At 41.1% G+C, this 17,164-nt stretch overlaps 1 protein-coding gene across 5 annotated transcripts in view; it reads left to right on the top strand.

Moving 5' to 3' along the window:
- dscaml1 (Down syndrome cell adhesion molecule like 1) overlaps window positions 1-17,164 on the top strand; it is a 134,446-nt gene extending 117,282 nt beyond the window's left edge. For 3 of the 5 annotated variants that reach the window (XM_058745511.1, XM_058745513.1, XM_058745515.1), the window contains exons 21-33: window positions 3,153-3,306; window positions 4,416-4,533; window positions 6,228-6,391; window positions 6,915-7,013; window positions 7,737-7,925; window positions 8,993-9,280; window positions 9,553-9,708; window positions 10,363-10,393; window positions 10,565-10,686; window positions 10,827-10,979; window positions 11,072-11,266; window positions 11,424-11,735; window positions 12,282-17,164. In XM_058745511.1, the coding sequence (XP_058601494.1) occupies window positions 3,153-3,306; window positions 4,416-4,533; window positions 6,228-6,391; window positions 6,915-7,013; window positions 7,737-7,925; window positions 8,993-9,280; window positions 9,553-9,708; window positions 10,363-10,393; window positions 10,565-10,686; window positions 10,827-10,979; window positions 11,072-11,266; window positions 11,424-11,735; window positions 12,282-12,808 (2,508 nt within the window). In that variant the 3' untranslated portion in view covers window positions 12,809-17,164. The remainder of the gene's footprint in view (window positions 1-3,152; window positions 3,307-4,415; window positions 4,534-6,227; window positions 6,392-6,914; window positions 7,014-7,736; window positions 7,926-8,992; window positions 9,281-9,552; window positions 9,709-10,362; window positions 10,394-10,564; window positions 10,687-10,826; window positions 10,980-11,071; window positions 11,267-11,423; window positions 11,736-12,281) is intronic. The other 2 variants (XM_058745514.1, XM_058745512.1) reach the window with 1 other exon arrangement.

Genomic DNA, 17,164 nt, shown 5'->3' with positions numbered 1-17,164 from the left:
GTATCTCAAAATATTAGAATATTTACATTTGAGTTTGAATAAATGACCATCCCTACAGTATAAATTCTGGGTATCTCTTGTTCTTTGAAACCACAATAATGGAGAAGACTGCTGACTTGGCAATGATCCAGAAGACGAACATTGACACCCTCCACAAAGAGGGTAAGTCACAGAAGGTCATTACTGAAATGTGTGGCTGTTTACAGAGTGCTGTATCAAAGCATATTAAATGCAAAGTTGACTGGAAGGAAGATTTTGGGTAGGAAAAGGTGCACAAGCAACAGGGATGACCGCAAGCTTGAGAATACAGTCAAGCAAAGCCGATTCAAACACTTGGGAGAGCTTCACAAGGAGAGAACTGAAGCTGGAGTCAGTGCATCAAGAGTCACCGCTCAGGCGTCTTCAGGAAAAGGGCTACCAAGCCACTTCTGAACCAGAGACAACGTCAGAAGCATCTTAACTGGGCTGTGGAGAAAAAGAACTGGACTGTTGCTCAGTGGTCCAAAGTCCTCTTTTCAGATGAAAGTAAATTTTACATTTCATTTGGAAATCAAGGTCCCAGAGTCTGAAGGAAGAGTGGAGGCACAGAATCCATGTTGCTTTAAGTCCAGTGTGAAGTTTCCACAGTCAGTGATGATTTGGGCTGCCATGTCATCTGCTGGTGTTGGTCCACTGTGTTTTCTGAAGTCCACAGTCAACGCAGCCATCTACCAGGAAATTTTAGAGCACTTCATGCTTCCTTCTGCTGACAAGCTTTATGGAGATGCTGATTTCATTTTCCAGCAGGACTTGGCACCTGCCCACACTGCCAAAAGTACCAAAAGCTGGTTCAATGACCATAGTGTTACTGTGCTTGATTGGCCAGCAAACTCGCCTGACCTGAACCCCATAGAGAATCTGTGGGGTATTGTCAAGAGGAAGATGAGAGACACCAGACCCAACAATGCAGAAGAGCTGAAGGCCACTATCAGAGCAACCTGGGCTCTCATAACACCTGAGCAGTGCCACAGACTGATCGACTCCATGCCACGCCGCATTGCTTCAGTAATTCAGGCAAAGGAGCCCCAACTAAGTATTGAGTGCTGTACATGCTCATACTTTTCATTTTCATACTTTTCAGTTGGCCAAGATTTCTAAAAATCCTTTCTTTGTATTGGTCTTAAGTAATATTCTAATATTTTGAGATAATGATTTTTGACTTTCATGAGCTGTAAGCTCTAATCATCAAAATTAAAAGAAATAAACATTTGAAATATATCAGTCTGTGTGTAATGAATGAATATAATATACAAGTTTCACTTTTTGAATGGAATTAGTGAAATAAATCAACTTTTTGATGATATTCTAATTATATGACCAGCACCTGTAGTATGGAAGTAGGCATATTAACATACAGGGAAAGTGTTATTCCAAGATGGCCGACCAAGGTGGTCTAAGTATACCAGGGAAACTTAACTATGTGACCATAATGATGCTGTCTGCGCACTTAAGCCCTCCAAAAAGTCTATTGTAGCATCTACTTCTACTATCACCTACATCTACTATTTATTTATTTATTTAATTGCTTTCATACTAGTGCAGCAAAATTAAATTCAATTGTGGAAATTAAATGTAAAGTGTTCCAAATCAATCACTTATGAGCTTCCATTTCAGTTAAAATGCTCCCTCAGAAGACTGCTGCTATAAAGAGAGAAAGATATTTCTGATTATGAACAGAATATGGAAATATATTAATACAAAATCCATTAGCCTCAAACCGTCATAAAAGCCATCTCATCATGAATTGAGACAACACTATGTGTGTGTGTGTGGATGTGTTAGCATCAGGGCCGAGGGGTATGACGGAGGATGGCAGGGCAGCATTCAGGGCGATCGGTGGGAATGACACTGTGTGTGTTTGCATGTCTGCGGGCAGCAGACGTTGACTGTGATGAGCATGCGTTTGGACAGCAGACACACGGCTCTCTTAAACACACTACAATTACAGAGAGCTGGAAGCACAGCCTAACGTCATGTTATTTATGTGCGTGTACAGCGTACATTTTTGTTTCTGTTGTGCATTACAATGAAAGGTGGATATAATAATAGAAATACTCATTGTGGAGTGTGTGTGTGTGTCTCACGCATGCTGAGGTGAGCAGCAGATATCTCTCATTAGTCGGCCTCTATTGTTAGTGTTATCTGAGGCTGACTGATCTAGTGTGTCTAGGGGTATTGTCTTTTTACCCTCTCATCTACTTGTGTAAGGCCCCCTGGGTCTCTCTCTCTCTCTCTCTCACACACACACAAATGCAAACGCACACACAGACACATAGTTCAGCCTTTTTCACTCACATAAAGAAGAGCAGCAGAAATCTCTTAGCGTGTTATTTAGCAAACACTAAGTCAAGGGTAAAGGAAAGAATTGTGTTTGAATAATCATTTTCTCCAGGTGCCGCCACACTAAGAGTTACACATTCATCTTCACCTTTAAAGAGTCCAGTATAAATTCTGCTTAAAAACAAGTCATCATCTTTCATGTTTAGCTTTAAAAAGCATTTTTATAAGAGCTGGAGCCTAAAGCAAGGCCAAAAATATTCTCTGTGCAAACACACACGTTAATTCTCAGCAAGTGCAGTTCTGTTGAATACAACATTCATTATTGTGACGGTAACAAAGCTCAGGACTAAGTTATTAATGTGTTACCTTTAAACTGAATCTGTAATTTAAGTGTGAAATTTTGTGGAGGAAAAGGTCCACTGTCAATCATTTATTAATGTATGAAGCACATCTCACACAAAAGTGACTTTTAAACCAATCAACTTTGTTTGTCAGCGCAGCAAATTTACGTTGGTAAGCGCGGTTTGTGTGAATTTCAAATTTCTGCAAAATATTGCAGACCAATGATAGATGTGACTGCACCTTAATTCAGGTAACTAGCTATAAACTTTATAGTTCAAAGCTAAATAACTTCTGTCTCAGTAGCATGACCAACTAGAAGAATAATTACTGTTTTCAAACAGGTTTCCTGAATAGAATATAAAAGTCCCGCCAACATTTTTTTTAATTCTAAGAGATAAAAGAGAAAACTGACTATATATATGAACTTATGCTGTTGTCTTTATCAGCTCTGGGCACATTTGTAACTTTATGTGTTTCTGCAATGATCCCAGGCACCCAGCGAATATGAAGCCAACCCTGAGCTGCTGATATACAGGATCACCCACCTGACCCGGGGTCAGCAGTATTTGATCTGGGCAGCCGCTGTCACCACTGCTGGTCGGGGCAATATCAGCGAGAAGGTGACTGTGGAGCCTGCTGGGAAAGGTGAGTCCACCTAGAGTTTAATGGGAAAATAAGTGTTATTAATAGCTGTGCTGGCGTAATATATCTCCAGTCATATCTGTACCTAAACATATGCACTAAAGCCAGTACTTGTTCTCAAGTAGACAGACAGTTTCCACGCAGAAATTGAGGTTTGAGGTTTCCTGTCTGTAATTTAGATTTATTTACTTAGCAATCATGTAGAAATTGTGCAATTGCCTGATAAGGCAGATGACCTGAGTGAGAACTGGGTGTTACAGGTCATTCTCTGTCACTGATGCTCTCTTCTCTTCCTTTTCTTTGATTTTCTCCTGATGGATAGAGGTAAAGCCTGTCATTTATTATGTGGAGAGGAGTAAAAGCATCTAAATGAGAAAGAGATGGCAGACAATGACCTGGCCAATATACCAGACAATGAAGGGGGCAGTTCAATCAATATTTCTTGGGTCAGAAAACCAGGGAGAGAATCTATGAATGTGTGTGTGTGTGTGTGTGTGTGTGTGTGTGTGTTCTTATTTAACAAGTAATTTGCAGCTAGTTTAAAGAGCAAGCCTCCCTTGATGGACGGTTTTTTCATGTACATACATGTATGTATATTTCCAATGTAGTCAAAAAAAACATTATTTGAATACAGTAAATGTTCATATATAACATGTAGACTTTTAAATTGCAGAAATTATACTTGTAATGGGGAGGTTCACACAGAAAATGTTTTTGTATTTAAAAATGCGAGGTGCAGTGCAGTGGAATGGGGGAAAAAATGCAAAGTCGAAATATGCATTTTTTTTTTTTTTAAATTTTGCACTTGAGTATCATGTTTTTAGAATAGTGTAGTGTCGTGCCTGAGACTGCAAAAGAGCTGAACGCAGTGGTCAAAAATGTCCGTCTAAGTTGGCTTGGTAGCCTCGTAGGCAGCGTGCCGACATAAAGTGCCATTGCGCTTTGTACGTCCCAAGTTTGAGTCCCAGCTCGCAGACCTTTCCTGATCCCACCCCTCTCTCTCCTTCCCATTTCGCTTCCTGTCCTATCACATTAAAGGCAAAAATACCAAAAAATAAATCAGTCTAGTTCACCAGTATATTAATACATGACTCTTTATTTGTCCTACACAGCTCCTGCTAAAATCCTGTCTTTCGGCGGAACGGTGACCACTCCGTGGATGAAGGAAGTTCGGCTGCCGTGCAGCTCAGTGGGAGAGCCAACACCCACCATCAAATGGACCAAAGACAGGTCTAGGATCAGCTTTCATCACTGTGTTTTTCCAATGAGTCCTTGAAATATAGAAACTTTGGGTATGTTCACACTTGTCATGTTTGGTTCGATTAAAACGAACTCTGGTGCGATTGCTCTGTAAGTGCGGTTCGTTTGAGTAAGTGTGAACGCTGCCATCCGAACCCTGGTGCACACCAAACAAGCGGACCAAGACCGCAAAAAATATGGGCCTCGGTCCGTTTCCAAACGAACTCTGGTGCAGTTTAAGGGTGTTTTCACACCTAGTTCGTTTAACCCTTTCAAAAGCTCTCAGAGCGGTTCAGCGTGTATATGTGAACAAACCATGTGATCTCAGACCCCCCTAAAAGGACCCAAAAGCGAACCGAGGTGGTCTGAGTACGGTTCGTTTGTGGGTCCGTTTGTGGTTCAATATCTTCATGATATGCGAAAGCAATGAGATCCCGGCCCGCTTCGCATTTCGTTTTGACATGTGTACCTGGAGGCTTGCCATCTGGGACAAAATCCGTCGAAGTGGAGAGTCCGCGGAAATAAAGGATTCCTGTCCCTTCTACGAAGATGTGGATGAAATTTTGGGTGCAAGCGCTTGTGCTTGTCCCACAAATGATGTTGAAGATGAAAGTGTGGCAAGCAGCAGCAGTTGTTGATAGTGTTGGAAGAAAAATTTCTTTTTAGTTGCTATCCTCTTCCTTTCCTGTTTTTTCAGATGCATTCCTTTAGTTCTGCTTTGTCTGACTCCTTCTCTGTTTGTCATTTGCCTCAAAATGTGCCACATCCATGTGATGACAACATGTGAAGATGCCATTTGAATACCTAAAATCCACTGCTGCAAAGAAAGCTGGGCTCTTAAGCTGAGTTCTTATAAAGTTGTGGTGTGAACAAAAAAAGAACTTGGTTCTCTTTTGAGTCCACTACATTGTGAACACCAAAAGGACTGAGGTCACTTTCGGCTGGTTCCCTTTCTGGTTCACTTTAAGTGAACTGGGTTTGGTTCTCTTAAAACGAACTATATGTGAAAACACCCTAAATGAAATATGAACGCAATACGGACCAAAAACTTCTAAACGAACCAAAACCAGGAAGTAATGACAAGATGCGACGCTATGCGACATGATTTGACGACATTGAACGAGCGGTGTAACCAAAACAAAATGAGCAGAGGGCAAACGTGGAGGAACGATGAGGTAAAGTGCCTTTTATGAGCTCCTTGTGAGTTTAGAGGTGGTGAAAATAAAATTATACACACAACAATGAGCACGCTTATTCCAGCAGACGGCATTAACTGTGTTCGACTTAAAGTGTCGCTGAGCAGACTGATCAGTTAATGGGTGCTTTAATATCATGCACCCGCATTGCCGCTTTAAGTTGAACACACCTTTTGTTTGGGGTGTTTGGTAAGTTCCGTCATGAATACGTCATTTAACCCGACCAATCAGGTTCTGACCGTATCACTACGCATTTAGGTTCGCTGTCAAAAATGCCAATGTGAACACTAAGTACACCAAATGTATCATTTTCCTTTTTGGTCTGGACCAAATGAACCAAATGAACCGAGCTACAAGTGTGAAAACACCCTTAAAGGTATAGATTTACAAACCTAAATACCTTGTTTCAGTCCTCTGACTCTTCTCAGACATTCACCTCTAATTTATTCAAAGATGAGAAGGTCAATATGACTGATTTGATCCTTACAGTGAGGACACCGCCATCCCAGTTACTCAAGACGGTCACCGGAATATTCTTTCCAATGGTACCCTGGTGCTGCGCTCTGTGAAAGCTGAGGATTCTGGGTACTACACCTGCACGGCTACCAACACACTGGGATTTGACACAATCATCGTAAACCTGCTGGTGCAAGGTAAGTAAGCGCATATTTTCACACCATCCTGTAAAATGTTCCTGGGACAACATTCCTATGAACATGATTTTAAGATTTGATTTTAGGGTTAAAGTGCAGTCACATGGAATTTGGCTCAATTTTGGGCAAAAAAGGTCCATTGTCAATAGCAGTGCGTAAAGCTCATAAGTCACTTTCAGAGTAGCCTTATGTTGGTCAGTTTGGCAATTTGTGTGACCAACTTAAACCTGTTGCAAAATCTGTGTGAGTAAATCTTTCGCTCTCAAGTAAAATTCTCAATTTCACCGATTCCTATTGATGACTAAATTTTCCAAACACCAGTAAATGTGACCACATCTATAGAGTGGCGATACAGATTATATACATATATAGATATCTTGTTACAGGACAAGTAAAAGTTGATTTACATCGAAACACATGCTAGGAAAACCATGGTGGCCAAAATATTAAATCTCGACTGGCTGCTGGTGTTTGAGTGTTAAAAGAACAATTCCTATCAATCTCTGCGTGTCCTATGTTATAGTGCCTCCAGATCAACCACGTTTGACAGTTTCCACCACATCTACTTCTTCAATCACTCTGGCCTGGATCCCTGGAGACAATGGAGGAAGTTCCATCAGAGGTACAAGCACCTGTCCTTTCTCTTTCTGGTCGCCTCAGAATTTTTATGTAGTGGGCTCCTCAAAGTAAAAGTCTCTTCTTTTATCTCTCTCCCTTTTTCATTTTTTTTCTTTATCTCTAAGATTTGTTTATTTACATTTTGCAGACTCTTTTTTTTCTGTCTATCCATCTTTCTTTCAGACTGTGATTAATCTGTCACTGTGTCACGTTACTGTCAAACTGCTTGCATCTCACAGTAAATTAGGTAAAAAAAAAAAAAAACAAGAGATGTCTGTAGTGTTTGTGTGTGTAAAGGTGGGAGGAAAATAAGGAGAATACAAGGCTGTCAGTGGGTAAATCCTTCTGATGTGGCTGCCTTTATTTTGCCATCTGCCAAAGCCAAAATGAGACACCAAATCCAGGCCGCTCCTAATGATGGGCGACGCCATATTGTGCATCTATTTGCATAACTGTGCAGTCAGCATTTCTCTCTCTGTCTGGGTTACTAATGGAGGTTTACAGCAATCTGATCAACACTCCATCTGAGATTGTTACTCTAAGATTAGTCTGCAAGATCAATGCGCCATCTGGTGGTGATGTTAGGAAGTGTTCCAAGTTAGGCTTGCAATGCCAACATGAGTTTGATTCCCAGGAATTGCATGAACTGATAAAATAACATACAATATAATAATGTCATTAATAAAATCCCATCAATAATATATTGCATATGTCTGTGCATGTTCAGGTTTCGTGCTGCAATATTCAGTAGATAACACTGAGGAGTGGAAAGATGTCTTCATTAGCTCCAGTGAACGCTCTTTCAAGTTGGACAACCTGCGTTGTGGTACCTGGTACAAAGTCAAACTTGCAGCAAAAAACAGTGTGGGAGCCGGTCGCATCAGCGAGATCATTGAGGCCAAGACTCACGGCAGAGGTGAGCAGTTCTAAATAGCTAAATATTACACGTCTTGTAGCTTGTTTTCTTCCCTGAAGTTCACGTTTAATCAAGGCTCTTGCACCAAAAATGGTATTCATTTAGTTTCTTATGACTATTTTCCTACATTTCACTAACCGTTAGAATTAAATAGGCTTGTTTTTTACTTTAGCTTTGAGAAATATGTAAAAAAATAAATAATAATAAATGATTTGCTAAAGTTCATAGTGGAAGATCTATTTTTATTCATAAACACTACTGTTCAAAATTTGAGGGTCTGTAAATTTTGGTTTTTGAAAGAAGTCTCTTATGCTCACTAAGCAATATATTTTAAAATGTAATTGATGCAAATGTAATTAATTTCTGTGATGGCAAAGTAGAATTTTCAGCAGCCATTATTCCATTCTTCAGTGTCACATGATGCTTCAGAAATCATTATAATGACTTCTGATTAACTTAATGCATCCTTACTGAGTAATTTCTTTAAAAAAATAAAAAATAAATAAAAAAGTTTGCACAGTAGTGAAAATCCCATTTAAGAAAAATGTAAAATTCTAAGATAAATCTAAATCAGTTGGGTGTTGTATGGGACATTTAGACATGTGAAATTAGATTATATGGTAAATAATCTATTGCATCAATAGGGTGTTTTCAGGACACATCGTCAATCGGCCACATTGGCGACACTGAATGTAAACAACGCCATTGAACCAAACGGAACTTGCAAATTTTTCAGATTTTTGCTGCTGAAAATGGAAAGAAGGCATTTGTGGTTGGCCAAACTGAACCAGGATTTCCAGGGCAAGAATCTTGACAACACTCGTGTTTGTTCTTATCATTGCTTGGGGAAATATTAGGCTTATATCATAACTTATACTGCTCGTATGGATCTTTTCCACCATTAACTTTAGTTAAAAGATCATGCTCTTTATTACTTGCTAAGTCCTGCTCTATATGATTAAGCAACTTCGGGTAACTGACCAAACCGTGATGTAGGTGGAAGCGCTTTATTCATGACATGTTAATATATACTGTAAAATGCAATGTGATCTATTCTTGTTTTGCAGAGCCGCAGTTCAATAAAGACCAGCCCCTCTTCACTCACATCAACTCCACCCATGCCCGCCTCAACCTGCAGGGCTGGACGAGCGGTGGCTGCCCCATCACTGCTGTCCTGCTAGAGTTCCGCCCCAAAGGCACCTGGGCCTGGCAGAGCGTGCGGACCAATGCCTCGGCTGACATCTTCCTCGCCGAGCTGCGTGAGGCCACTTGGTATGAGCTAAAGATGAAGGCGTGCAACAGCGCCGGGTGCGGAAACCAGAGCTCCCAGTTTGCGACGCTGGATTATGATGGTAGTAAGTTTACAAGCAAGAGAGAGTTTCATTTCCCAGTAATTCTGCCACCATTAGTCAAGTCACTCAATTTCCATTCAATAATTGTTCGGATGTACAAATATATTTCCTCCAGGGTCAGGGCATGTAATAGAGGACAACACAAAAGAACATGTACAATTAGCAGCTAAATCAATTAATTAAGCTGTTTTTAGGCCTGAATTTTAGAGATAAGAGGCCTTGACGTGAGCTTTATCTCGATCTCTGTACTTATCTCTATTTCCTTTCCTCCGCAGGCACTATTCCGCCTATTAAATCAGCGCGAGGGGAAGGGGATGATGTTAAAAAGCTTTTCTCTATCGGCTGCCCTGTCATCCTGGTCACATTGGGCATGGCCCTACTCTTCATTATCCGCAAGAAACGCAAAGAAAAGAGACTCAAGAGACTCAGAGGTGAGAGAGAAATAGGCCTAAAATGTATAGAATGCTGTTTGAATAGAATATTATATATACAGTGGTGGCCAAAATTGTTAGAACACTTGGCATATTTCAGTTGTTTTTGTTGAATTGACAAAAACCCATATGATACCCATAAAACTAACTATGGCCGGAACTACCTGTGATGGAAGGAATCTGCTGGAGCATTGAAAATGATGGACTGGCCCCCTCAAACTCCATCGAGCAAATTTGGGGCGAGTTGGAAAATAAACTGGACAGATCTATTATACATTCAAAGGAAAGCCTTTGGCTTAAGTCGCAGAAGGCATGGGATAACATTAGTGTTGAAGTTCTCAGGAAATATATTGACACTATGCCAGAGAGATGTGCTGCTGTAATTGCTGCAAAAGGTGGACATACCAAATATTAAAGTTAAAAGTGGATAAAAACAGTACGACTCACTTGTGCTCAGAGCAACCATCTGCATGTTTCATGAACATTATGAAATGAAATCATGTTTTGGAGGCAAAAAAGGTCAATAATTTCAGATCTGTCAGGTGTTCTGAAAATTTTGGCCACCACAGTATAGTTTCTATTTTTTGTATTTCATATTTTTATTACACATTTTGAGAATCATTCAAATGAAATTACTCTCATTTCCATCTGTAGATGCTAAGAGCTTGGCTGAGATGCTTATCAGGTAAGGATATATTTAGAAATCTGTCTGCATATTAAACTCCAGAATTAAAACTCAAACATTAAACTCAAAATGAATTCCTTACGAAATTTGTGTTTAAGGAAGTGGCAGTGGCAATACATTTTTTCCCTCTGTCTTTGTGTGTGTCTGTCTGTGGTTGTTTTGTACCTGGAGCAGTAAGAACAATCGAAGTTTTGACACTCCTGTGAAAGGCCCACCTCAGGGACCCCGACTGCACATAGATATCCCCCGCGTGCAACTGCTCATCGAGGACAAAGAGGGAATCAAACAGATAGGTCAGTGTGTATGTGTTTGCATATATGCAAATCATAAGCTATTGCATTATATTAAAAAAAATCTGAGATGGAGTTGAGTTTATTCCTAAAAGGAAATTTTTCCTCAAGGTATGTGTGTGTTTCTCTGTTGGGGGCGATAGGTGAAGACAAGGCCACCATCCCTGTGACAGACACTGAATTCAGCCAATCAGTGAACCCTCAGAGCTTCTGTACAGGCGTGTCTGTGCATCATCCCGCCCTCATCCAGAACACAGGCCCTTTGATTGACATGTCAGACATCAGGCCGGGCACCAGTATGTCACAGCTCACCCACTCATTCCATAACAGATGGAAGATGGTATAATTAGTGAATGTTTCATACACTCTCTAATGTTACTTTTCTCAGATCCAGTATCGAGGAAGAGTGTGAAGTCTGCACACAGCACGAGGAACCGCTATTCCAGCCAGTGGACTCTGACTAAATGCCAGGCATCCACACCTGCTCGCACTCTCACCTCAGACTGGCGGACAGTGGGCTCCCAGCACGGCATTACAGTCACAGAGAGTGACAGCTACAGCGCCAGCCTGTCCCAGGACACAGGTCCACACACTTACACACACACATTTCAGATTTTAAGAATATTTATGGTCCCATTAACCAGACTTGGTCTTTTCTGGCCAAAACTTTGACAGAAAGGGTCTGTTTCACCAGCATATGAAGAGTGTTAACACTCATTCTTGTCCTCTCCTGTGCTCAGATAAGGGACGAAACAGTATGGTGTCCACAGAGAGTGCATCTTCCACGTACGAGGAGCTGGCCCGAGCGTACGAACACGCTAAGCTGGAGGAGCACCTGCAGCACGCCAAGTTTGAGATCACTGAGTGCTTCATCTCTGACAGCTCCTCTGATCAGATGACCACAGGCACCAACGATAATGCAGACAGCATGACCTCTATGAGCACACCATCCGAACCAGGCATCTGTCGCTTCACTGCCTCTCCACCCAAACCGCAGGATTACGACCGCGGCAAAAACGTGGCAGTGCCCATTCCCCACCGCGCCAACAAGAGTGAGTTGACAACACATTTTGGGGGTGTTAAATGTTTATTGTTGGAGCTGTGAAGTCCAGCTTGTGTAATTTCCAGAACTTCCCCCCTGGACCACAAAACCAGTCATAAGGGTCATTTTTTTGAAATTGAGGTTGATATCATCTGACAGCTGAATAAATAAATAGTTAGGAAAGGACAATAGTTGGCTGCTATACAACAATTTGAAAATCTGGAATCTGAGGGTGGGAAAAAATCTAAATATTGAGAAAATCACCTTTAAAGTTGTCCAAATGAAGTCCTTAGCAATGCATATTACTAATTAAAATAAAAAAATAAGGAAATTTACAAAATATCTTCATGGAACATGACCTTTACTTACTATCCTAATGATTTTTGGCATAAAAGAAAAATCTATAATTTTGACCCAATGTCAATGTATTGTTGCAACTAGTTTTGTGGTGCAGGGTCACATACTGTATATATTAAAGTGATATCTATAGAATAGCCTCCAACTACAGAAGCTGCAATTTAACATTGTTTTACTGACACTTGCCTCTGTCCTACAGGTGAGTACTGTAACCTCCCCCTCTACATGAAGACGGACCCTTTCTTCCGGAAACAGGCGGAGCTGCACGACCCCTGCCCTGTGGTCCCGCCTCGCGAGGCCTCCATCCGGAGCCTTGCCGCCCGGGCCTACCACACACAGGGCCGCCACATGACATTAGACCCCTCCAAGCAGCAGGCCCTGACGCTGGGCCACGGCGGCCTGAGCAGCCTGACCAGCTCAGGGGCCTCTGGTACATCAGGCCCAGCTTCAAGCGGGGCCGCTGGGAGCTCCAGCATCAGCTCAGGCACAGCCACCCTGCCCCAGAGGACTCTCACCATGCCCAGCACCTCCTCCACCTCCTCGGCCCCAAGCGGGGCAGCTGCCGCAGGAGCAATCGCAGGCTCAACGGGAGGCAGCGGCCCAACGCCCGGCAGTTCCAAGGTCGGGGGATCCAGAGACTCTCTGCTCGAGAGCAGCTCGTCCGGCCTGGGCAGACTGCAAAAGCAGAATGCTGGGGCGTACTCCAAATCCTACACTCTGGTGTAGCTCACATACATACGTATACACATACAGTACGTTCACACACTCCTGGAGTCTGGGCAGGGGCGGAAATGAACAATGACGGGACAGGGGTCTCTCTCTTTTCCTCTCTGTTACCTTTTTTTGCTTTCCTTTTTTTATTCTTCTGCTCAAGCTTTTTTATCTGGCCTTCTCCAGGATTAAATATGCCAAACCCCTGGACCCTTTCCCCAATTTTGCCTTTTTTTTCCTTTTGTCTTACGTTTTGTCCTTATTTCTTCCCCTCTCTCCTTTCTCTTCTCTCTGTCAAAGACACCTTGGACCTTATGCACGAAATGCTTTCCATGTGCACTTGTTCATTTGATTTCTCGACTCCAGAAAATAGGAAAAAAGCGGTTTTAAGAGATATATTGTTTCACATTAACCTGTCTAGATGTTTTTAGGCTGTCAAAAAAGTGTCTCTTTTTATGTCTCTCATACTGCAACGCATTGCCTCGGAAAGCTTATGCATAAACAAATCCACCACGGTGTCCACCTTCCGCCCCTCCTGATCCACAATGGTCTGGAAAAACAGCTCGAAGACGAAAGTCTCGACCTCCTGAATCGAGTCTTTGGGATTTTTTTCATGCAATTGATGACACAGTATAGAGTGTTATTGACTATTTTGTAAACAAACAAGAAAAAAAAAGCGAAAAAAATGTCTGGAGCCATTTTCACTGCGGATGTATGGTTACTGTACTTTTATTTTTTTGTTCGGTTTTCTATTTTCGAAATTATGAACTTTAGCACTAAGGAGGGCCGGGTGGATCCACTGAGCTTTCTCAAGCTTGTGTATGTGTGGTGTGTGTGTGCATGTGTATGTATATGTGTAAATATATATGTATACATGTGGCCAGCACACACCTTTAAAGGACCTCTCGACCAAGCCTGCGTGCTTGGTCTCTTGGCATCGGATCGGCTTGGAGACGCCAAGTGCCACCCACTGAGCAACAAGGTCTAGAGTCCATCTGAAAAGGGGGGACAAGTTGGAAAGAGTATGTAAAGGGTATACGCATCTCCCTTCTCTTCTCTCTCGACTCCCTTCGATATGAAAGAAAGGCTCTTGTTTTGCTGTTTGTTCGTTCGTTCGTTCGATTGTTTGTGTTTGATGCCATATACTTATCACCCCTCCTTCCCCACCCAGACCTCCCCCAAAAACGTTACCACTTCCTCTGTCTCACTGTGAACGCCTAACAGCCTCTCCTGGATGGACCGAGCACAGGCAGAAAGGCGGGAAGAGGGCAGAGAGGTAGGGAGGAATTAGAGGCAGACGGGCCCGTGAACAGAGAGGGAGAGATATCTGCCGTCGCTGTGTAGCTTTTCTGCGTTTGTTCATTGTTTCTCTTTATTCTTTGCTTTCCTTCCCCACACGAAGACTCTAGCGGTCGTTCCTATTCGAAGGTCTTAGAGACTCTAGCTTTAGGTAGCGCAGGGGTGGATAAAGGAGGGAATGAGTGAAATGTAGGAGGGGAAGGTTTCATTCAACCCCTAAATGGATCGAAATGCCTCTCAACCCTCCTTCGTTCACTCAGTTTCCAAAGCAAAGCCCCATCACAGAGAAACTTCCAAAAATCGACAAACTCTCCCAATGATTTCAAAGGAAAAAAAGTACTACATCAGGGCTCCTGCAATACAAAAGAAAAAAAAAAAAAGAAAATATATTGCAATGTTTGTTGTCAAAATATATACATATATATTTCTATCTAAAGATATAGTAAATATATACGTGGTGAGAGCAGAGATTTAATGCCATATCTAATTGAAAAAGAAAAATTTTATTTTAAAAAAAGATTTGAAGACAATCGCTCAGTGGGAGGTGCAGCAGTAAGCAAGAGGAGGTGTCGATCATGAAATGCTGAGATAAACGGGTAACATAACTAAGAGAGATTGAAAAAGAACGGCAGAGGGTGTGTTTCGACATGCCGCGGTTGGGAATTCTGGGGAAAGATCGATGAGGTTCCCAAACTAACTTCCTGTCATTGTTATAATCAGCCGGGCTGCATAGTGCAACACGACTGTATGGTATGAAGGAGATATTTGTGGACATTTCCGAACACACTCTCTACAGTTGCTTGGAAACAATGGAAATTTGCCACTGCAACTCCAGCTCGTAGATGGACATCTGTGAGTGCCATCTGAATCCATGCACCATCTCTACTGCCCAATGAATAGTTTAAAATACCCACAGTGCTTTGAGAGCTTTCCATCAGGTCCTTCAAGAGACAGTTCACCCAAAAATTAAAATTGGGTCATTGTTTGCTTGCTTGAGGCTTACCCTCATGTTGTTCCAAACCTGTACAACTTTATTTCTTCTGTGAAACACAGATGGAGATGTTTTAAAATGTCTTGGCCATACAGTGAAAGTTGAGGTGTCGCAATATACTGGAATTGGCGACAAGTGAAATATTGATATGGTAATGCTAGAAATAATATTATAAGTAATCAGCACCAGTAATATCTGATTGATACTCCAACATAGTGTATTGCACCTTAATACTGGTTACCATCCGTCATAAAATGTAAACAAGAAGATGATGCAGTGTGTAAAAATAATAGAAAAATAGAAATAGAAATAACTCTAACAGGTCTAAATGAACAGAATTTGGACCCCATTGACTTTCATAGTATGGAATAATTGATGAAAAGTGAATAGATGGTGAACGATGACAAAATGTTAATTTTGAATGAACTATTCCTTTAAGGTGAGATTGCTCCTGTGATATTAAAAATTCACGCTTTCAGCACGTCTGATAGTTTAGATCTTATACATCAGGGGAAAGATTGCTACATTTATGTACTGCATATTTATTGGAGAGTTAGAACACACAACCCCTGCAGACTTCAGCACAGGAAATAGCACAAATTTATTGTTTGTACAACAGGATTCAGTTTCATGCAGCCGCCTGAGCATATCTCATGTTAGGAAGATTTGACGCAACAAATCCTAAGGTACAGAGTAGGGACGTGTCGTGTTGGGTTTAAAAATTGAGCTGATTGAACGATAGTATATCTGTTTGTGGCATATGAAAAAAAAAAAAAAAAAACCTGTTTGACTTACCAGGAGATGTTTTATTGGTGGCTTGATAAATTAGGATTGTGTTACAGTGTACCCAAAGTTGTGTAAGATAAATAAATTTGATTACCCAGATCTAACCCAAACTTCAGATAGAGTTGCGAAGAATGTGGACTTGTTTTAAAAACAGTGAAAGAAGTATGTGTTCCTCTTATTGCTGCTCAAATGCCCACTGACTGGGTTAAGTCTGTCTGATGGCAGACGTGCCCAGTGCATTTTGCCATGAACATGTTTCATTAGGATTAGACCAATATCTATATCAGTATTCATGCCTGTTCAGGTGAAACATCTTGTGAAAATATTCCCTTGACCACCCCAGAAAGCCCCCACGTCCCATGTTATTCATATTTAAAAGACAGTTGCTGACTTAAAATGAATTTGATTTTTTTTTTTGTTTTCTTTTTCCCTCGGTTGCATTCTTTATGAAAATAGATGTATCCAACTTAGTTTTTGTTTGTTTCTATGAGGATTTATGTTGAAAAGAAAATGCAGTTGTGTTGCGCAACGGGGCAGGCCTGTTTAGCCAGTCGAATCAGGGACCCCCAAGCTCCAACCAATCACAGGAGAAGCTGTGTGGATATTGGTCGGAGTCAGGAACAGAACTCCATCCCCACACGCTTGTTTCCCCGCCCGAATGATCCGATTAGCCCCTTTTCCTCAACCAATAAAAATTCCCGCTATACCCGAGACCTCCCTGTCAGCATAATTTCTAATCTACAAATAAAGACTCTTGTATATATGAAACTGTTTTGTATAAATAATTACTATTTTCGACATCTCCATTAGCAACCAGGGCACAATTATAAGTCTGGTTAAAGGTATAACTTTAAATGTGAGGGGATTAAAAAGACAAAAAAAGTATAAAATCTAACAAAAAATACTTTACACCTTGAGTTTTGAATGGGGCACATAAACCCAGACCAGATGTCTGGCGTTTGATTTACTTTTTTCCTTTTTATAATTTGTCTTATGTTTTTATTCATTTATGTTGTTGGTTGTTTTGTTTGTTTTTACTTTTGTTTTGTTTCTACCTTTTGGTTAACTTGACGAAAAATGGCATTGCATGCTCTGAATATTTTGCTGGTTATTAAAAGAAAAAGGAAAAGGAGACAAATAACTAAAAGGGAAAAAAGTTTAAAAAATGCGGAGGGGATTCCTAAACTTTTATGGAAAAGTTGCTTCAATTTGCAATTGCTTGTGTTTAAATATACAGTTTTTTTTCTATGAAAACAAAACAAAAATAGAAAAAGAGTACTCCAACACCTTGTGCA

The sequence above is a fragment of the Onychostoma macrolepis genome, chromosome 15 (assembly GCF_012432095.1).
Source record: "Onychostoma macrolepis isolate SWU-2019 chromosome 15, ASM1243209v1, whole genome shotgun sequence".
NCBI lineage: Eukaryota > Metazoa > Chordata > Actinopteri > Cypriniformes > Cyprinidae > Onychostoma > Onychostoma macrolepis.
Note: the sequence above shows the minus strand (reverse complement) of the source record. Positions and strands in the feature narration are given on the sequence as shown.